Source organism: Trichomycterus rosablanca, chromosome 5, assembly GCF_030014385.1.
Source record: "Trichomycterus rosablanca isolate fTriRos1 chromosome 5, fTriRos1.hap1, whole genome shotgun sequence".
NCBI classification, from domain to species: domain Eukaryota; kingdom Metazoa; phylum Chordata; class Actinopteri; order Siluriformes; family Trichomycteridae; genus Trichomycterus; species Trichomycterus rosablanca.
Genome location: NC_085992.1, coordinates 4242519 through 4266199, shown reverse-complemented (window position 1 = coordinate 4266199; position 23681 = coordinate 4242519). Strand labels below are relative to the sequence as shown.

At 42.1% G+C, this 23681-nt stretch overlaps 1 protein-coding gene across 3 annotated transcripts in view; it reads right to left on the bottom strand.

The window, feature by feature from the left end:
- Nucleotides 1-20054, bottom strand: part of zswim8 (zinc finger, SWIM-type containing 8) — a 58423-nt gene extending 38369 nt beyond the window's left edge. The window contains exons 1-5 of one of the 3 annotated variants that reach the window (XM_062995530.1): nucleotides 19966-20054; nucleotides 18056-18360; nucleotides 11429-11582; nucleotides 10370-10464; nucleotides 5809-5981 (exon numbers count right to left, since the gene is read on the bottom strand). In XM_062995530.1, the coding sequence (XP_062851600.1) occupies nucleotides 5809-5981; nucleotides 10370-10464; nucleotides 11429-11582; nucleotides 18056-18233 (600 nt within the window). In that variant the 5' untranslated portion in view covers nucleotides 18234-18360; nucleotides 19966-20054. Of the gene's footprint in view, nucleotides 1-5808; nucleotides 5982-10369; nucleotides 10465-11428; nucleotides 11583-18055; nucleotides 18361-18505; nucleotides 18900-19607; nucleotides 19672-19965 lie in introns of those variants that run through there. The other 2 variants (XM_062995531.1, XM_062995529.1) reach the window with 2 other exon arrangements.
- Nucleotides 20055-23681: the final 3627 nt, after the last annotated feature.

Sequence of the window (23681 nt, the reverse complement as noted above, 5' to 3'; positions counted from 1 at the left end):
TGTAACAAGTATAACACTAAACTGCATGGTTAAACATTTACGAGAGCCATTAAGGTATAATGGAGACGGGGTTAAATCCTCTATCATAGCTCAAATATAGGTCATCCGTGGTAATACAGGGTCTTACAAAATCATTTCTGTGTATGACATTAAATCCCCCCCAAAACAACACAAATACGGGAAACTGAACATGTTACATGTTAAAATAAAGTCCCATTTTCCAGAAAACAGCAAGATTAGCTTAAGATCCCGGGGTGTCAGTTATTTGCTGATTTATAGTGTTTTCTTTTATTCATCTTTCTTTTATTCTTTCCTTTTTCTATTTGAACAGTACCATTTTCTATCCCGTAAAGCACTTTGAACAGCTGCTGTATGAAAGGTGCTACATAAATAAAGAGTATTATTAAATTATTGTTATTATTTAAGTGTACCAGGTTCTGCTTATAAAGAAAACCTTTGGAACAGAGTGAGGTGTCTGTTAAGGTTTCTATTTCTATTTTTCGTTTTGAAATATTGAACTAAATATTGATGCACTGCAGGTAACTCTGATACGAAACCAGAACTTTTTTTTACTCACTTATGTATGCAGGCGTCTGCATAAATAGACCACAGAGTAAGAAACCACACAAAGCCCACTTAGCAGCTATGATGCACGGTATCAAGTCTACTCATACTTAACATTTACGCACACACACCCACTGAGGCACTGAAGTACTGCTTAGTAATTTCATTACAAAAATTTATTAGAAAAGTCTAACCTGTTAACCTGTCATACTCTATTATATATACACCGATCAGCCATAACATTAAAACCACCTCCTTGTTTCTACGCTCACTGTCCATTTTATCAGCTCCACTTACCATATAGAAGCACTTTGTAGCTCTACAATTACTGACTGTAGTCCATCTGTTTCTCTACATACTTTTCAACCTGCTTTCACCCTGTTCTTCAATGGTCAGGACCCCCACAGGACCACTACAGAGCAGGTATTATTTGGGTGGTGGATCATTCTCAGCACTGCAGTGACACTGACATGGTGGTGGTGTGTTAGTGTGTGTTGTGCTGGTATGAGTGGATCAGACACAGCAGCGCTGCTGGAGTTTTTAAACACCTCACTGTCACTGCTGGACTGAGAATAGTCCACCAACCAAAAATATCCAGCCAACAGCGCCCCGTGGGCAGCGTCCTGTGACCACTGATGAAGGTCTAGAAGATGACCGACTGCAACAGCGGCAATAGATGAGCGATCGTCTCTGACTTCACATCTACAAGGTGGACCAACTAGGTAGGACTGTCTAATAGAGTGGACAGTGAGTGGACACGGTATATAAAAACTCCAGCAGCGCTGCTGTGTCATATCCACTCATACCAGCACAACACACACAAACACACCACCACCATGTCAGTGTCACTGCAGTGCTGAGAGTGATCCACCACCTAAATAATACCTGCTCTGTGGTGGTCCTGTGGGGGTCCTGACCATTAAAGAACAGGGTGAAAGCAGGTTAAAAAGTATGTAGAGAAACAGATGGACTACAGTCAGTAATTGTAGAACTACAAAGTGTTTCTATATGGTAAGTGGAGCTGATAAAATGGACAGTGAGTGTAGAAACAAGGAGGTGGTTTTAATGTTATGGCTGATCGGTGTATATATGAGCTTGTTTATTCTATTTTATTCCCCCATTTATTCTCTCACGTTTACATATCTGTAGAGTTCCCAAGCCCCCCAACACACCTTTCAGTGTATGATTACTGCTAACATTTGTACAAATGACAAACATGACAGACTTGAACTAGATCAGATTCTGTGAGAAACTAACCGGTCTTACTGCCCACAGTGCAACAGTGTTGAGTAGGTCAACAAAAAATAGGCTTCACACCTTCAGATCGCTGCACAATAATGGTTTCCACAGCTTACCCACTCAAGTGAGCACACAACTGTATAGAGAAGTTGCTTGTCAGGGCTTACAGAGTAAGAAAAGCCCCACATTTTATATAATGCAGCTACAAACAACTTAATGACTCTGTTTACTGACTCAGAAGCTAAAATACTACTCATCCTTCTGCATGCTTTAATAGATAGATATAGATATAGTTATATCAGGGGTCTGCAGAGCAAATATTTATATGCCAGATGCCCTTCCTGATGCAACCCTTCCATTTCTATCTGGACTTGGGACCAGCACTAAGAGTGCACTGACGAGGCACCTTGTAATCGCTAGGCTTTTTCTGCCACCCAGATCCCAGTAGTAGTAAGCTAGCATACTTCACCGCTGTGCCACCCAGGTGCCCAATAATGAGTCTCTGAGTTACTGTGGTAGAAATATTATACTCTTCGAATCCCAGCTCTGCTATGCAGCCACTGTTGGGCCCTTCAGCAAGGCCCCTAAGCCTGTCTGCTCCAGGGACTCTGACCCCAGTTTCCAAAAAAGCTGGGAGATACATTGTACTGTACACACGTATATATACCGTAACATTAAAACCACCTCCTTGTTTCTACACTCATTGTCCATTTTATCAGCTCCACTTACCATATAGAAGCACTTTGTAGTTCTACAATTACTGACTGTAGTCCATCTGTTTCTCTGTATACTTTTTTTACCTGCTTTTACTTTGTTTTTCAAATGGTCAGGACCCCCACAGGACCACCACAGTGCAGGTATTATTTAGGTGGTGGATCATTCTCAGCACTGCAGTGACACTGACATGGTGGTGGTGTGTTAGTGTGCGTTGTGCTGGTATGAGTGGATCAGACACAGCAGCGCTGCTGGAGCTTTTAAACACCTCACTGTCACTGCTGGACTGAGAATAGTCCACCAACCAAAAATATCCAGCCAACAGCGCCCCAGTGGGCAGCGTCCTGTGACCACTGATGAAGGTCTAGAAGATGACCGACTCAAACAGCAGCAATAGATGAGCGATCGTCTCTGACTTTACATCTACAAGGTGGACCAACTAGGTAGGAGTGTGTAATAGAGTGGACAGTGAGTGGACACGGTATTTAAAAACTCCAGCAGCGCTGCTGTGTCTGATCCACTCATACCAGCACAACACACAAGCCAAATAATACCTGCTCTGTGGTGGTCCTGACCATTGAAGAACAGCATAAAAGGGGGCTAACAAAGCATGTAGAGAAACAGATGGACTACAGTCAGTAATTGTAGAACTACAAAGTGCTTCTATATGGTAACTGGAGCTGATAAAATGGACAGTGTGTGTAGAAACAAGAAGGTGGTTTTAATGTTATGATGCATTGTTAAAATGCATTTAAAATGTGCAAATGTTTGTAAAGTATGTAAATCAACACAGCATTAAATTTGTTTAATGGTGTAGAAGTGTGAAAACATTTAATCTTCATAATTTCCCCCGAGCTGAGACAAACAGAAGAAAAGCTGCCCACTCACAAACATGCAAATGCTAAAAGCCACCCACTGCAGCCGGGGTAGCCGAGTCTATCGGCATGAGCAGAGTCCTCCTACAGGGGGATATCAGGACAGAGCAGATCCTCGACTCCACCCGCTCTGCTCCACGGGGAGTCATCAGTCTTAATCAAGTGTCTCTCAGCACTCTCACACCCACAGAGACGGAGATATGGCCAAGACGCGGGGCAGAACTAGAGACTAAATACGAACCTAAACGTGTAAATAATCTAATAATGTAGGAAAAACTAAACTGGAATTTTCTAAAATCACTTGAACTTTTATTGCACTGATAAAAGTACAAAAATATTGAGTGTTTTTGCTGAAAAACCTAATTGTATTTGCATTTTAATCATTTAAAAATAATAACAGACTGCTGCACCAGCAACACACTCAAAAAAACTACCAGAGGCGAAATGTTTGTTTATTATTATGATTTTAACGTCATGTTTTATACTTTTGTGTTGTAATTGCAAATCATTATGATAAAGTATCTATGATTTTTGCAGCTATCAGTACGTCTATTACACCAATAAACACTGATGAGCCAAAACAATAGGACCAACACCTAGTATTAGATATGATGAACACACAGCTCAGTTGGGACCTGCCAGCCAGGGTGGCCACTTCCATAATCCCAAAAGAAGGACATCAGAGCCCCAAAAAAAGGACATTAGACCCCAAAAAGAAGGGGAATGAGAGTGTATAGTCATGATAGTGTTGACAGCACACAAAAACATTTTTTGTAAACCAATGATTGGCAAATTATTTATGATCCTTACAAGCATCCTGTTAGCTTCCAAAGTTGGACATATAGGTGTCCGTCCAGGCATTGCGCCGGGCTGTGGACAGGCAGAAGGAAAACTGGTCTGTCAGCCCTGAAACTGGACGTATGGACACTCTACTGTCGAGACATGGACTCTACAACACATCTGAAAAAGTCCCCGCAGACACGGGGAAAACATGCAAACTCCACACAGATTTTTGTTTGTTTGTTTGTGTTTATTGCCATTCCAGCTCAATTAGGCTATGTACGTGGCATTAGAGTTGGGTTCGAAACAAAGTTTAAGCTAAATGAAAGTTAATGTACTATATTTCGCTTTTAATCTTTAGGTGATTCAAAAAAATCAGGATTTTTTGTGGGTTATTGCGTTCGAAGAGGTCTTTCATATTAGTGTCTCTGTAAAATATTTTTCTGGCATCTTCGAAGGCTTGGCATTCTGTCAAAATATGTTTTATTACTCCGCACAGAAAGGACCCAGACCGCCCCACCTGGGGCTCGAACCCAGGACCTTCTTGCTGTGAGGTGACGGTGCTACCCACTTAGCCACCGTGATGCCCGCCAGAGGCAAAAAAGTAACACTGTTCTGGATAATTCCACAACTAGCAGTTTAACTAGTAACAGGTAAGGTCATGAAGACTGAGTATAAGGGCGCCTTCACATGAGAAGCGGCAAAACCGCTTTTGCGCCATCTGTGCCGTTGTTTTCCATGGAGTGTGGCACTTTTGCCCCGTTGGACTCGCGATTTTTGCACTTTACCTGATTGAACTTTGGCCAGGTTTGCCGCTGACCTTTTTAAAGCTCCTCCAATGAGACGAACTGTTTGATACAACACGGTAAAAGCGACTCAGGCCGTACGAACAAAGCTTATCGTAACTTATTGTACTATAACAACGAGTGAGGAATTTCATTAGTGGAGAGAACTTATGAGCAGTAATAATGAAGAGAAGTTTAGTGCTCCTGTCTCCTTCTTTTAGTACACTAAACCACGTTAAGCTTTATTTTTTACGATAAGCGTTTTAAACTCTCTGAGAAGCTGATTCGGATTCTCACAGTTTCTCAGAACCTCGAGCCGTAACACAAGTTCAAAAGTGAAACAGTGAGGAAATTCCAGATAAACACAGATACATGTGGAGCTTTCAGACCGGATCTGACTCTTATTCCAGACAAATGCAGATTCGTCTCATATTCACACTGAATATGCCATGTGCCAACATGCCATGTGCCATGGTTCACCACTATTAACAAATTTCGTGAGAGATTTATCAGTCAGTTTAAAGTCAATGTTTCTTTCACCATCTACAGTTCATAATATCATGAAAAGGTTATCAGTGGATTCAGGATTGCTGGAAAGACCATTGTTTGCAGTGCTACTGTTCTCATCGTTGTTCCCATCGTGTAATGACAATATAATTGTCATGTTTAGCATCACAATCAAATGCGTTAGCTCACAAGCATCGTTGTCCTAGCCGGAGCGTTTCCACTAGCAACAAGATCCGTTTAGTCAAAGCGAGGACCTGACGCCTGCTTTTCTGCTTCGAGACAGTAAGAACGCTCTACAATCACAGTCTGATGTGTATAAAGAGTTAAAAAGAATCCTGACTCACGTTGTGAATCCTGAAGAGGCAGAGCGCCACCACGTGTGCACACCATTTGGCCCCGGCTCCGCAAGTACAGCTGCAGGAAGTGATGCGGCAACGGTCGAACATGACCGCCACATTGTAGGCCCCCTTCGACTGGCCGGCCTGGGGCGAGAGGACCGTGGCACTGAGATGAAAACCTGTGCATAAAAGAAGAGAAAATGGAGGAATTAATCTACACACGTCTAGCATCAAAATCTGATTTAGCTATATACGTTTCCCGACGATAGAAGCACTAGCACACAAAGTAGCATCCAGTGGATGCATCATGTCCGTGCAGTTTGATTTGTGTGTGTACTTATTTTACATTTCTAAATCTTTAGTTGATACTGGTGTCCAGTGTGCTGCCTCTGCACCGATTCCTAAATTCTACTGTTCAAAAACCAAACAGAAACCCAAAAAAGAAAGCCATGCACGTGCATCTATGTGAAAAAGTTTAAGAGTGGGGGATGGCTACATGCTTTGTGTTATTGGAGAGCAGCCAGTCCCTCTTTGGCCAGCTTAGAAAAGGGGGTTGGGAGGCAGCAAGTGGTTTCAGTCCAGGGCTGCTGTTCCAGATTCAACAGACCTCCTTTCAACCTCAGCTTTAATCCATTTCCTTACTCTCCTCGTCTCTGCCTCTACCTGCTTGCCAAAAGCCTTTCTATTCCTGACCCACTTTCCTCCTTTTTGTGGTCATCAGCAGGACAGGAGGGCTTCATAATGTCAAATTCAATTCTGGTAGGGAGAAAAGGCTTAACCTCATATGCACCAAGGTGGCTTCCCCTCATTAAAGCGTGTTGTATTGAGCTCTAATTCTTATGGTTCTTAAAGTACTGATTTGATTCGGATTCGTCAACGTCTAGTGGTGGTTAAGAAGCTAACGGAAAAACCTCCTATTTCTATCCGGGCTTGGGACTGGCACTGAAAGCGAACCGACATGTGCACCTTTCAGAGGCCCACCTCATTCCACCCCCTGGGTTCTCGTCCGTGCAGAAGCCCCACCAGCAGATAAGCACTGCTGAGATTCGAACCCTGGATCTTGGCGGCAGTGGGCTAGCATTTACATTTACATTTTCAGCATTTAGCAGACACCTTTATCCAAAGCGACTTACAGTACAGTATACAGTCAGTATACAGCGATTGAGGGTTAAGGGCCTTGCTCAAGGGTCCAACAGCAGCAACCTGGCAGTGGTGGGGCGCTCCCCATGAGCACCCGGAGGAAACCCACGCGGAAACGGGGAGAACATGTAAACTCCACACAGAAAGGACCCGAACCGCCCCGCCTGGGGATCGAACCCATGACCTTCTTGCTGTGCGGCGACAGTGTTACCCACCGTGCCGCCCCCGCATTAAAGGCTTGCCACAGTTTTTACATCAGATGCCCTTCCTGACGCAACCCTCCTAGTCTTGGGACAGGCACTGAAAGTGCACCGACATGTGCACCTTCCAATGGCCCACCTTACCCCACCTCCTGGGTTCACGTCCGTGCAGACGCCCGACCAGCAGATAAGCACTGCTGAGATTCGAACCCTGGATCTCGACGGCAGTGGGCCAGCACACTTTACCACTGTGCCACCCGCGCTCCCCATGACTTCATGATTTTTAGAAAAAGCAAACAGAGTTCAGAATTGAAGAATTATTGTAATCAAAGCTTCAATGCACTAACTGGATTTAATCAATTTCGAGGCTGAACAAAGTCATTTCTATGGGCCTTGGGCAGTATAGTGGTGCACCAAATTGACATGACATTGCATTTCTGCACAGTACTTTTGAATATTTTTTAATAATATGCAGCTCTTCAAACCCTACACTACTGTTTCTATATCATAGTATGCTGTATATTATTTTCCTCATGCTACTCAATGTACAGGTCTACTACCCTCTGGCTACAGAGTTTACTCAGTTTACACTGTAATGCCATCAAACTCATTAATAACTAAAACTGAACTGCTGGTTACTGTTGTTTACATACCACACTGCACTTCATACATGCTGTATAATACTGTAATTGCATCTTATCTTACTTTACTATTTATCTTATGCTATTTTTATATTTTCTGCACATACGCAAATTCTGCCGAGCACGTAAATTTGTACATTATCTACATATAGTTTTGTTTGTATGTTGTATTGTTTGTTAATTGTAGAGAGCTAACAACAGCCGGAAACAAATTCCTTGTGTGTGTAAACATACTCGGCGGAGAAAGCTGATTCTGAGGTCAACACCACACTTGTCTTTTGGACCCAGGGTGGACCCAACTATTTTAATCTGCATTGTGTATATTGTATTGTCTGCATCAAGGTCCTGAAGAAATGCTGTTTCGTTTTAATATTACTTCAATAAAGCCTCTAGAAAAGCCTGGCTCACAATTAGCATCAGTTCATTCCAAAGGTATTCAATAGGATTGGATTTCGGGCTCTGTCCAAGTTTTTTCCCACTAAATGGTTCAAATATTCAACTCGTGATTGAGATTTCTTGTGCACAGGAGCAGTCATGCTGGAGCAGGAAATAGCTTTATCCAAACAGTTGACACAAGGTTGAAAGCATATAATCTATTTTATTAAATTGATTTTAGAAACCTCTCTGCACTAATTGTGTTTGAAACATCTGAACTGCATGATTAGGATGGATTTCCATATACATCTGACCATATTTGGTCAAAGTACATCTCAAAGTAAGCGTGTTAGCTATTCCCTACCAGCTATCCATATTCCATATCTCAAACACACAGAGTTTTAGGGCCACTGATCCAACTCCATCATCTAATCTATTTAATTTCAACTAACCTAAACACAATCAGTGATACAAGTGAAGCCTGTCCCCTCCCTGCTCTCTACAACGTGTATGTTAGAGAAAGGACTGGGTCAGCTTCGACCACCACAGTTCCAATTACTCATTATTTAAACCAATCACGCTCACGTTAAGCCCTGCCGGACACGCCGAGTCTTAAACAACGCCACAGTTTAGATAAAGTCTGAGTTTGTTTAATAACATAAACATAAAGAAACCAGGCCAGCTCGCTGCATTGGGAGCAAGAGGTCGAGAAAATGATCAGTTTGGCACCGTGAGTCATGTGTGATGCAATAATACACGCCAAGTGACTCAGGAAGGTCAAAAAAGTACTGACATGGTTTACAGACAACAAGCCGAGTTCTTTATTTAGTACTTTAGTTCAAGAGGTGTGTCATGAACACAGTTCACCACCCAAAACTGCAGAGAATTTGCTGGAGGTCCTGATGCTCATGTGCTGACAAATGTCAACAAACGTCAAAGACTAAGCTTAAGTTAAAATAATGCAAACTTGATCTTAACAATCAATAAATAAGTTTTAGTCCAAAATCCAGGGTGTGTCATGGTATGGGGCTGTGTCAGTGCCCTTAGCAAGGGTAATTTACACTTCTGTGATAACAGCATTAACGCAGAAAAGTACATTGAGATCTTAGAGCAACATGTGCTGGCTTCAAGGTGTCATCTTTTCCAGGGACGTCCAGCATTTTTCAACAAGACGATGCAAAACTGTGGAAGAAGAGGGTACGGGTACTGGCCTGCCTGCAGTCCTGACCTGTCCCCAATAGAGAACGCGTGGAGAATTTTGAAACAAAAATGCGACAACGACGACCCTGTACTGTTGCACATCTAAAGACGTGTTTGCAGGAAGAACGGGACAAAATAAAAGCTGAAACACTGAATCACTCGGTCTCCTCGGTGCCAAAACGTCTTTAAAGTTTAACCTTACAAAGTGGTAAATGCTTTTTTGGAATGTGTTGCAGGTCTGTAACGCAGGAATGGATGTTTATTAATTAATGAAATGACGTTGAGCAGATAAAACATGAAATATCTCGGGTTCATCCTGTCTGCCATTCAATAAAAGTCAAAGTAAATGTAAGAATCTCTGTATTATTTGCATTTTCCATGCTGTCCCAACTTTTTCTGATGTGGGGTTGTAAAACGGACTTCAGAAAGAAATGTGGATATAAACAGAATTTGAGGATTTGGATTGCAAAAAAAATGGGCAGCAATACAGGTTACAGAAGGTCGTAGAAGAGTAGCAACAGTACTACAGAATATTTCCTTCATAATATGTTACATTTTACTAAAATGCTGTATTAAATAAATACTGCCCGCCTACTCCCCCACTTCAATATCATTGAAAAACTGCAAAAAGTGCAACAACTTTACAAATCATGCAATTATTTGTATGTGCAATACTGCTACACCTTTTATATACTTTTCCTTTTTATACTTAGACCTCAATATTTAAGAAGTTGATTGTTGTGTATATTTTACCATTTAAGTGTGTATGTGACGGCGTATGTTCTTGTTTTTCTTTTTTCCAAGGAGTGGCACAGAAGACTTCATTGTATTTTATACACATTGCCAATAACGGCATTAATTCATTCATAATCTGGGCTTTCAATAACTAATCAATATGCTCAATAGAGATGTGAACTAAAAACGATTGCTTCTGTTATGACTAGTGTGAGATGAAGGAACATTTTGTTAGAGATGCAGGTCTGTGTGGGTTTGACAGCCGCGGTTTCTCACCTATCTGTAGGGGGTCTTTTACAGCTCTCATTCGATAGAGCTGCTCACCACGCTGAAACTCATCAGGACTGCCGTTCGCCAAGCAGGAGTACAACCTGCAGAAATAATGAGGTAGAAAGAAAGAAGGTGACAAGGAATAGAATAAAGAGTATTTTTATCATTTTTATCCTATTTATTAATTATATCATTATACAGCAACAATAACAACAACATACATGTACCCAGAACAACTTGACTGACATTTCAAACCATCAGTCAGGTGGTTAAATTCTGTTTGTTGTTCCAACAAGACTCAAAACACACATCAAAACTGGTTTTGTTACAGCAAAATCAGGCTAAATTAAAACAGTGAAAATGCCACTCCCTAAGTCCCAACCTAAAGCCTATCAGGAATACATGAGACGGGGGCAGTACTAAAAATCAGAATCAGAATCTTTATTTCGCCAAGTACAGGTGTACAAGTACAAGGAATTAGGTATACTATATATAAACATAGAATGAAACAGCACAGCAGAGCAGCACATAAACAGAACAGCATCAGACGAGGTGTACGATGAGGATGTACAGTACACTGAAGACTTCATGAAGAGAATAGAAAAGTTATACTATTTGTAAACTAAGAATAAACAACACAGCAGCAATAACAACAGTAAAGCCTCTGATAAAGTGTGCAATACAGATGTATAGTACAGTACACTGCCAGACTTCAAGTATTAAAAATTGTGCAATAGACACAACAAATAAAAGTAAATAAGGTGCAAATTAGTGTAAAATGACCGGTTCAATGGTCAAAAATCGAGTTAAACAGGCCCTAAAGTTGTGGATGCTCTGTATAGCATAACCACAGCTAGCAAATTAATCAAGCAAGTGAGGCAAACTCTTGAGTATTCATTTTTTATGCATCAACTAAACCAAAACACGAATAAAAAAGGTTCTCTCTTATATTTTCTGTACAAAACAAGATACAGTAAAGTTTGGTCTAATGAAAGGCTGAGGAAATTCTTTATTATATTATCGATTTTGGATTTAATGAATATTATCAGTGGAATAAAGCCTTACCTGATGTCCTCCTCATTTTCAGGAAAGCTCCAGTAGGCTATGCGAAGCTGAAGCTGCTCGGGAACCGGAGGATAGACTTTCTCCACCACCTCAAACGGGATATGGAATGCCACTTGCTTGGCTGACAGTTCCACCAAGGGGATGACCTGTCCATCTGAGGGGAGAGCAGGAATTTATGATGCTTCAGTCACACAGTTTTTATATAGAGTTAAAAAGTCAGCTCAGTGGAGAACCCACCGTTTGCTCACTGCATGAACTTACAGGCTGTAATAATCAATAACTAACCAACAGCTCATTTAAGGACAGAAATCCCACTGCAGTCATGTCAAGAATAAAATTCCTGCTCCTATTTTAACAATGAACCGCAACAAATGCTGCATATTTAGCATCAGGCAAGCCGTCTAAACGAAGCTGTCACAAACAATAGCTGCAGAAGATGTAAATACACTACATTTAGGCTTTAAGAAATCAAGGCCAAGATCAAAAGACCATTCACAGTCTGACATCCACTAGAGGGTTTACAAAGACACTGTGGGTAAAACGTCTTCCAAAGACTCCCTGTATTTAAATTAGGAAGGGTTATGGCCTCTGGGTTTAGTTTTTAAATATTTATTTATTTATTTATTTATTTATTAGGATTTTAACATCATGTTTTACATTTGGTTACATTTATGACAAAAATGGTAGCTACTCAATCCACAAGCTTCACCAGTTCACAAGGTTATATAGAACACAGTCATGGACAATTTTGTCTCCAATTCACCTCACTTGCACGTCTTTGGACTGTGGGAGGAAACCGGAGCACCCAGAGGAAACTCACAAAGACACGTAGCGAACATGCAAACTCCACACAGAAAGGACCCAAAGGATCGAACCCAGGACCTTGCTGTGAGAAGACAGTGCTACCCACTTAGCCACCTCCCCTTCTAAGAATAAACAACACAGCAGCAATAACAACAGTATAGTCTCCGATAAAGTGTGCAATACAGATGTATAAGTATAGTACACTGCCAGACTTCAAGTATAAAAAAATTGTGCAATAGACCTTCCAAGTACATAAGGTGCAAATGAGCATAAAATGACAGGTTCAATTGTCAAAAATTTTTTGTCAAAAATTGTCCGTTGTGTACGGAGAGACACACCCTGACAGCACTCTTTTCTCATCTCTGTGCAGGCGCCATCAATCAGCCAGCAGAGGTCATAATTGCACCGGTCATAAGAGAGAGACCCGATCCGGCTTAGTCCCGCCCATATCTGAACAACAGGCCAATCGTCGTTCATGTGGCCGCTCAGCCTCAGCCGGCAGGCAGAGCTGAGATTCGATACGATGTATTAGAGATCCCAGCTCTGGTTCCAGCGTGTTTTTTACCGCTGTGCCACCTGAGCGGCCTTTTTAACGTCATGTTTGACACACCTTGGTTACATTCATACATACAGAAGATTCCTCAGTTCACAAGTTCTCCGCTCCTTCTTGCTGTGAGGCGACAGTGCTACCCACCGAGCCACCACGTTACCCTGGACTTTACTAAACGTACAACCAAAAGAACTTAGAACTTCACACTTTGTGATGGTGTAAAAAGCATTAAAATTGTGATTGATCCCTGTGTAAGAGTAAAGTTCGTTCCCCTCCCTCCAATTTCACTGTTGCTTTTGTATCTTGAACCGTCAAAAGTAAATTTACTTACACCAGGGGGTCTGTTATGACAAGAAACAAATTTTCAGCCATGTAAATCCACTACCCTGTTATAACCACCCTGACATAACCGACGCTGAGCACAATCCTACACACAGTTTATAAATAATACTTCAAGACCCGTGTGAAATCATGAAAGGGAGAAAAATGCGGTTCATCTGCGTTACGTTACAACTGAACAGTGAGTAAAAAACGAGAGTCACACGACTGATGTTTCACACTTCAGATGTTGGGGAGGCTGAACACGAGCTTGCAACATTTATTATTTATCATTTTTTGGAAAAGGCTGAAACTACGGAGGGTAAGCAAGCAGTGTTGTAAAATATACACCGATCAACCATAACATTAAAACCACGTCCTTGTTTCTACACTCACTGTCCATTTTATCAGCTCCACTTACCATATAGAAACACTTTGTAGTTCTACAATTACTGACTGTAGTCCATCTGTTTCCCTGCATGCTTTGTTAGCCCCCTTTCATGCTGACCCACCACAGAGCAGGTATTATTTAGGTGGTGGATCATTCTCAGCACTGCAGTGACACTGACATGGTGGTGGTGTGTTAGTGTGTGTTGTGCTGGTATGAGTGGATCAGACACAGCAGCGCTGCTGGAGTTTTTAAACACCTCACTGGTCACTGCTGGGCTGAGAATAGTCCACCAACCAAAAACATCCAGCCAACAGCGCCCTGTGGGCAGCGCCCTGTGATCACCGATGAAGGTCTAGAAGATGACCAACTCAAACAGCAGCAATAGATGAGCGATCATCTCTGACTTTACATCTACAAGGTGGACCAACTAGGTAGGAGTGTCTAATAGAGTGGACAGTGAGTGGACACGGTATTTAAAAACTCCAGCAGCGCTGCTGTGTCTGATCCACTCATACCAGCACAACACACACTAACACACCACCACCATGTCAGTGTCACTGCAGTACTGAGAATGATCCACCACCCAAATAATACCTGCTCTGTGGTGGTCCTGTGGGGCTCCTGACCATTGAAGAACAGGGTGAAAGCAGGCTAAAAAAGTATGTAGAGAATCAGATGGACTACAGTTAGTAATTGTAGAACTACAAAGAGCTGATAAAATGGACTGTGAGTGTAGAAACAAGGAGGTGGTTTTAATGTTACGGCTGATCAGTTCTCAGTTTTACAAAAGCTAACAGTACTTACACCTGCTTTTAGATTGGAAATGATCCAGAATGTGGTAAAGAAATAGAAAATGAAGCAGGTGCTCTGGTGGCACAGCAGACGCTGGATTCAGTAACCAATTAATATGCAAGTCTTTTCTGTATCGTTTTCCTGCAACCCTACCCACTGGCCCTAAATCCTCCAGCCTAAATAAGGCAGGAATTAGGCACTATCCAACAGCTTATAGGTGAAGAAAATGGCTTTCATTCTGACTGGCCCACTCTGGTGACCGTACGGTGGGGCCTGACCTTAAGAAAAGACCTGCCCACCAAACCTTTTCCACTGTAGGTTAGATTGTGGTTTTTCAGTTCTAACATCTGGCTCATGTCCTCACTGACATGCTCATCTCTGTTGTCATTAATACCCGCTTCACCTGCAGAGCCTCTCCAGCAGCCGGCGTGAGAAAATGAAATACGAACACGTATCACTGGCGGCACTACATCGAACGCCAAGCTGTATATCGTTTAAGGGTGTACATACACCGATCAGCCATAACATTTAAACCACCTCCTTGTTTCTACACTCACTCTCCATTTCATCAGCTCCACTTACCATATAGAAGCACTTTGTAGCTCTACAATTACTGACTGTAGTCCATCTGTTTCTCTACATACTTTTTTACCCTGCTTTCACCCTGTTCTTCAATGGTCAGGACCCCCACAGGACCACCACTGAGCAGGTATTATTTAGGTGGTGGATCATTCTCAGCACTGCAGTGACACTGACATGGTGGTGGTGTGTTAGTGTGTGTTGTGCTGGTATGAGTGGATCAGACACAGCAGCGCTGCTGGAGTTTTTAAATATCGTGCCCACTCACTGTCCACTCTATTAGACACTCCTACCTAGTTGGTCCACCGTGTAGATGTAAAGTCAGAGACGATCGCTCATCTATTGCTGCCTTTTGAGTCGGTCATTTTCTAGACCTTCATCAGTGGTCACAGGACGCTGCCCACGGGGCGCTGTTGGCTGGATATATTTTTGGTTGGTGGACTATTCTCAGTCCAGCAGGGACAGCGAGGTGTTTAAAAACTCCAGCAGCGCTGCTGTGTCTGATCCACTCATACCAGCACAACACACACTAACACACCACCACCATGTCAGTGTCACTGCAGTGCTGAGAATGATCCACCACCTAAATAACACCTGCTCTGTGGGGGTCCTGACCATTGAAGAACAGCATGAAAGGGGGTAACAAAGCATGTAGAGAAACAGATGGACTACAGTCAGTAATTGTAGAACTACAAAGTGCTTCTATATGGTAAGTGAAGCTGATAAAATGGACAGTGAGTGTAGAAACAAGAAGGTGGTTTTAATGTTATGGCTGATCGGTGTATGCTGCAGTATTTAACAATCTGAAATTAGCATCGATCATCAAGCAGAACATGATGTTTGCCTATTTGTGGCAGGAATTTAAAGAAGAAAGAAGGCCATTTCCTGTTTCAGCATGATTGTGCTTCCTGTGTACACAGTGAAGTCTATAAGACGTGCTTAATGAGTTCATTTCTAAAGATTTTATACTAGAATTATTTAGTTTAATTGGTTTCATTGATCAATAGTAGCTGCAATAAAAAGCACTGGAGCTTGCAGGTTGATACAAGCAGTAAGAGAAGCACAATAAAGGATTGGCAATGAATACACTGGGAGAAATATGGGGAAAGACAAGCAATACCAGCTAATTTAAGGACATCTGTAAATTCAGGGGGTCATAAACACCCTCTACCAAGTGCATTAGATGGGCACTTGTGCAGCATGTGACCAGGGTGACTCTACTGGCCTGGACAGCTACTCAACAGACACAATGACAGGACAGGTAGTTACTGGTTAGGCAAGATTCATCAGTTCAAGTCTTTAATGTCAAACGCAGTCATGGACAACTCAATTGCACGTCTTTGGACTGTGGGAGGAAACCGGAGCTCCCATAGGAAACCCACACAGACACGGGGAGAACGTACAAACTCCACACAGAAAGGACCTCCCCTTCTCCTCCTGACTTTAAGCACGTCCAATTGGCCGATTGCGTCATGCTTCCTCTCCACTAATGCCGATCCCCGCTCTGATCGAGGAGAACGAAGCTAACCCACGCCCCCTACGACACGTGGGCAGCAGCCGTACGCTTTTTGTCACCTACACCAGACGAGATCAGCTGCGGATCGGCACTGTGTACGGAGAGACACACCCTGACAGCACGGTTTCCATGTCTTTGTGCAGGCGCCATCAATCAGCCAGCAGAGGTCGTAGTTGCATCGGTTATGAGAGAGTTCGTATAATCGTTGTTCGCGTGGTTGCTCAGCCCAGCCGGCAGGCAGGGCTGAGACTCGATACGATGTATTCGAGATCCCAGCTCTGGTGTTCCAGCGTGTGCGCCACCTGAGCAACCCTTCCACCACACATTTTAAGCCTTTGTAGGTGTTTAACATCATGGGGGCTTGCAATGAAGCACAAACCACAGCTCGATAAGCTGCAGCTGACTGGTGACACTTATCATGAAGAAAGATTTGAACAGAAACAATTTTTTTCTCTTTATGTGTTTATGATGATGAGTAAACTGAACAAAAACAGTGAGTTAAGACTTCTAACAGATGGGATGACGCATAAAACTGTCCGATTACCTGACAATGAGAGACAGATCAGTAGAGGTGTTGAATGAATAAGAGATTACTCAGTTACACCAAGCCATGTGGCGCACCGAGCCATTAATGGATAATCATAGGCTGACTAAACATGGTGAGCCATTGAAGTGGAGGCTTATTAACAGCTGTGTCTTTGTCTCAAATGCTGATCTGACGCTGTACTACTCATCAACCTTCTGCTTTCAACTAAATAAAGAAAACACAAAGACGGCACACTTAGTCTGTTTTACGTTAACAATACGAGTGATCGTATTTCCTCAGTTCTTGAACCACAAAAAGCTTAAAGGGGAAAAAAACTCCACCTTAAGATTTAGAAGACGAACACGTAAGAATGTGTCGAGTGAGGTGGGTGCACGAGATCAGCATAATAATGCAGAATTAAAAATATTCTTTAAAAAAAAGTCTTTATTTCTCAACCACAATACCCTCTACTCAGCGCCAGTGACCTGCACGAGACAAAGCTCTTTTTACAGCCTTGCCTCTGCTCTACTACACCCAACCCCCACTGCTCCTTCAATCCAAACACCATAAGGCCTGCGTCTTGAAAGAACCATGACGGCTCGCTCAATAAATGCTTCCCTTACACCTACAATCATGTGGAGTAGTGCTTTAACGACCATAAAGACGCTATATTTAGCTCCGTTAATGCACAGTTGTGTGTCAGGATCTAGTGGAGGAAGTTTCTCTGACAACAAAAACTTCAGTAATAACACAACTAACCCTGAAAGTCTTACTATTCAGTGACTGATTCAGAAAGTACTTTTATTTCTAGACTACATACTTTATTTCTACAAATCTAAATGCATAGACACGGTGCATACACAAAACCTAGAGTGAATATTCTCAGAATATACTTCTTGCCTTGCGTAGTTAACATATCTCATTGTTTTCGTGCATACACGCCTGGAGGTGTTAGGAAAGGGGGGCATTGGTAAAACTACCTGCTGACACTTGGCTAGACAGTGTTTTTCTACATGGTATGACTATCTAAATGACTAACGCTTAGTACCATCACTTACGTTCTGGAAATATCATCAGGGCAAATGTCAGAAGCACAAGAGTGGCAACAAACACAACGAGCATTGGTTTCACAACACAGGGAGATTTTTTACCTTTAATCTTAACAGTGGGTGAATTCGGACCGGCTGACTGCTTTCTCCATCCTCTCCAATTCTGACACAGACTCTCAGCCTCCGAGATGAAGGAGCACAGAGAGTCCTCCTCGAAACGGTCCGAGTCCTCAAAAGAGAACCTCTCTCCATCTTCCCACTCAGCAAACATCAGTTCCATCACAGACGCTGGCGGCAGGGCCGGAAAGCTGGACTTCACTCGCGGCTCGGGAGCGAGGGCAGCTCACAGCTGACGGACAGAGCGCAGGAAGAGTGCATGGGCGAAAAAGCACACCTCGACCGGGGCACTGGGGGGATGGGGGAGTGAAGTGAATCAAAACACAGCGAGGAGCAACTCAATCCTTAAATTCCAATCCGTGTCTCTCAAATCGAAGCGGACCACACGGCTTTCTGGTGCATTAAAACAGCATCATTCAATCCTATTAGTCATACCTGTCTTAGTTAGTCTGTGTTTCCTGCCATGCATTATTTTATTAACTACTTCAATTGGAACAAAACTTGGAGAACTGATCCCTACAAGCTCTAAATACAGTTTTTTGCTGGACCTTTGTTAGTACAAAGGCACGAACCGGTCAACATATTGGACACTTTTATTGCTTTATAGATTGCATTTCATTTCAGCTATTTACCCAACACTAAGGAAGTTTGTAGGAGGTTAATTTACTTAGTCAGATATTTGAACTTTGCAAAGAAAGGGAGCTAGGCATCAGCTGTTCCAGTCTTACACTAGTTGTTCATATGTAAAAGTACCAATTAAACAAATGTACCTCTTTATTTTGGACTAAAACGAGTTAGTTTAGCTATTTTAAATAGATCTGACCCCCCAGGACTTCGCACTGATGTGTACAACTTACAAATTTTGCACTTTAACCAATAAACTTTGTTCTATGTATTAATAAACTATTGAAAAAGATAAATTTACTTACTCAGACAAGTTCAAAATGTGTAAAAACAATTGTCTAGTTTATTCATCAGCTGAGCCATTAACAAAAGCCAGACTACTCAATGACTTATTGCTCTATTAGACTGAGATTATTGTCATTTTCCCAATGAAATAAATGGACCCCGGTGTTCGAAACAGTAGTGGAAGATATATTTACTCATTAAATACAGTCAAAGCTAAGAATTATAGAAGAGTTTTATGTTTTAGACCCTTTATGTTCAGTCGGTTAGACAGTCAGCTGAGCCAGTCTTTCACAAAAGCTGCTACATACATATGCCGGCTAGCGGACCTAGCCTGCTAAAGAAGCAACCGGTGCAAACAAAACAGGCCATAAATGATAAATAGTCATAACATTCGATGGAAACACTACGGGTGCAAAATAATTCACATTTGCGGTGTTAATCTGGTTAAATAAGTTCACTTGTAGGCGCGACTGTTTTGTTTACGTTAAAACAAAAACTGTGCCGGATAGCTAAGCTAGCCACCTAGCTAGCCGTTAGCTTAGCTCGCAAATAGTTTTCAGGCAGCTAAAGGCTAATCGGATTAAACATTAAAAAAAATATATGACTTCAATGCAAACCTGATCCGTACTTTTTAATCTAACGTTTGCGGTGTTAATACTGACGAGGTGTAAAACTGCCAGCTTCAATAATCCTATCCAAAGCAAGTTACTGTACTAGTATCTCCCACAAAACAAAACAAACCCGCTCCGGTGTCTATTTGTGGTTAAATCAACCGTTTAGGGATTGTTCCTAAAATATTCGAATTATTAAATCTTCACAGCAATATAACTAACTCATTTATTTATTTAGCGGTCACACTAATAGATAACTAGATTTGTGTTTTTTTTTAAAGAATTATTTCCACTTATGCGAAGATCATTGATTTCTCTATTTTCTAACATGTCACTATTTATCTTTCGTCCCCGGCTTTAAACACCTGCTGGTACCAGATGTTCCAGTAACGACTGTTTTACTGGTAAATCCAAAATGTCCTAGTAGAAAGCTGAGAGTACGAGCCGGGTCCCCTCAGATCCTGTGTCCCCCAGTCTCTCCAGTCCCTCTCTCTCTTTGTATCTCCGCTGTGGCTCTAATGATGTCTGTCTCTCTCTCTCTCTCTCTCTCTCTCTCTCTCTCTCTCTCTGTGTGTGTGTGTGTGTGTGTGTTTGTGTGTAAGAGAGAGAGTCAGCTTATCTTTACCATACACTCTCTGTTAAAGCTAAAGCTAACCATGCCTTACCGTGGCCTCACCGAACTTCTGACCATACCATACCAACACATCAACTATTTACCACCTCAAACACTCACTAATAACACCACATAACTTACCCACCTACCAGTTCTGACCACTTCTGACCATAAATACTCACTAATAACACCATATTACTTACCCACCTACCAGTTCTGACCACTTCTGACCATAAATACTCACTAATAACACCATATTACTTACCCACCTACCAGTTCTGACCACTTCTGACCATAAATACTCACTAATAACACCATATTACTTACCCACCTACCAGTTCTGACCACTTCTGACCATGCCAACACATTAACTATTTACCACCTCAAATACTTACTACTAACACCATTTATTTACCACTGCAAATACTCATACTCACTAATAACACCATAGTACTTACCCACCTACCAGTTCTGAACACTTCTGACCATGCACTCACTAATAACACCATAGTACTTACCCACCTACCAGTTCTGAACACTTCTGACCATGCACTCACTAATAACACCATATTACTTACACACCTACCAGTTCTGACCACTTCTGACCATACCATACCGACACATCAACTATTTACCACCTCAAACACTCACTAATAACACCATATTACTTACCCACCTACCAGTTCTGACCACTTCTGACCATAAATACTCACTAATAACACCATATTACTTACCCACCTACCAGTTCTGACCACTTCTGACCATGCCAACACATTAACTATTTACCACCTCAAATACTTACTACTAACACCATTTATTTACCACTGCAAATACTCATACTCACTAATAACACCATAGTACTTACCCACCTACCAGTTCTGAACACTTCTGACCATGCACTCACTAATAACACCATAGTACTTACCCACCTACCAGTTCTGAACACTTCTGACCATGCACTCACTAATAACACCATATTACTTACACACCTACCAGTTCTGACCACTTCTGACCATACCATACCGACACATCAACTATTTACCACCTCAAACACTCACTAATAACACCACATTACTTACCCACCTACCAGTTCTGACCACTTCTGACCATAAACACTCACTAATAACACCATATTACTTACCTACCTACCAGTTCTGACCACTTCTGACCATACCATACCAACACATCAACTATTTACCACCTCAAACACTCACTAATAACACCACATTACTTACCTCCCTACCAGTTCTGACCACTTCTGACCATAAACACTCACTAATAACACCATATTACTTACCCACCTACCAGTTCTGACCACTTCTGACCATACCATACAGACACATCAAGTATTTACCACCTCAAATACTCACCAATAACAACATATAACTTACCCACCTACCAGTTCTGACCACTTCTGACCATACCATACAGACACACCAACTATTTACCACCTCAAATACTCACTAATAACACCATATTACTTACCCACCTACCAGTTCTGACCACTTCTGACCATACCATACCGACACATTAACTATTTACCACCTCAAATACTTACTAATAACACCATAGTACTTACCCACCTACCAGTTCTGACCACTTCTGACCATAAATACTCACTAATAACACCATATAACTTACCCACCTACCAGTTCTGACCACTTATGACCATAAACACTCACTAATAACACCATATTACTTACCCACCTACCAATTCTGACCACTTATGACCATACCATACTGACACATCAACTATTTACCACTTCAAAAACTTACTAATAACACCATATAACTTACCTACCTACCAGTTCTGACCACTTCTGACCATACCATACAGACACATCAACTATTTACCACCTCAAATACTCACTAATAACACCATATTACTTACCCACCTACCAGTTCTGACCACTTCTGACCATAACTACTCACTAATAACACCATATAACTTACCCACCTACCAGTTCTGACCACTTTTTGACCATACCATATCAACACATTAACTATTTACCACCTCAAATACTCACTAATAACACCACATAACGTATCTACCTACCAGGTCTGACCACTTCAAACCAACAAAGCACCTACTGACCATTTAAGACTTTCCACACAATCACTAAACTTCCTAACCACTTTTAAGCATTTCATTTCATACCAGCATAGCACATACTGACCATGTCTGACCATTGCATACCAACACAAAACCTACTTATAACTTCTGATTATTCATCATATAGTCTGTGTATTATAATAATAATAATAATTAATAGTAGTAGTAGTACATTATATATTCATGTGCTGAATTTATATGCACATGTATCTGAGTATGTGGTATATATATATACCGGGTGGGGTGGTCCAGGTCCTTTCTGTGCGGAGTTTGCATGTTCTCCCCGTGTCTGCGTGGGTTTCCTCCGGGTGCTCCGGTTTCCTCCCACAGTCCAAAAACATGCCACTAGGCTAATTGGAGACACTGAATTGTCCCATAGTTACCTAGCCGCTGGGATGCACTGACCAGTGCATTGTAGTGCCAGTCCCAAGCCTGGATAAATAGGGAGGGTTGTGTCAGGAAGGGCATCCGGCGTAAAAACTGTGCCAAATCCCGCCGGCGACCCCTAAAAAGGGAAGAAGCCGGAAATGCCGACCCCGTAACCGAAAAACGGGACAAAAAGGCTGAGGAACAAGAAGAAGTATCACAAAAGTGAGTACACCCCTCACATTTCTGCAAATATTTTATTATATCTTTTCATGGGACAACACTATAGACATAAAACTTGGATATAACTTAGAGTAGTCAGTGTACAACTTGTATAGCAGTGTAGATTTACTGTCTTCTGAAAATAACTCAACACACAGCCATTAATGTCTAAATGGCTGGCAACATAAGTGAGTACACCCCACAGTGAACATGTCCAAATTGTGCCCAAAGAGTCAATATTTTGTGTGACCACCATTATTATCCAGCACTGCCTTAACCCTCCTGGGCATGGAATTCACCAGAGCTGCACAGGTTGCTACTGGAATCCTCTTCCACTCCTCCATGATGACATCATGGAGCTGGTGGATGTTAGACACCTTGAACTCCTCCACCTTCCACTTGAGGATGCGCCACAGGTGCTCAATTGGGTTTAGTCCATCACCTTTACCTTCAGCTTCCTCAGCAAGGCAGTTTTCATCTTGGAGGTTGTGTTTGGGGTCGTTATCCTGTTGGAAAACTGCCTTGAGGCCCAGTTTTCGAAGGGAGGGGATCATGCTCTGTTTCAGAATGTCACAGTACATGTTGGAATTCATGTTTCCCTCAATGAACCGCAGCTCCCCAGTGCCAGCAACACTCATGCAGCCCAAGACCATGATGCTACCACAACCATGCTTGACTGTAGGCAAGATACAGTTGTCTTGGTACTTCTCACCAGGGCGCCGCCACACATGCTGGACACCATCTGAGCCAAACAAGTTTATCTTGGTCTCGTCAGAC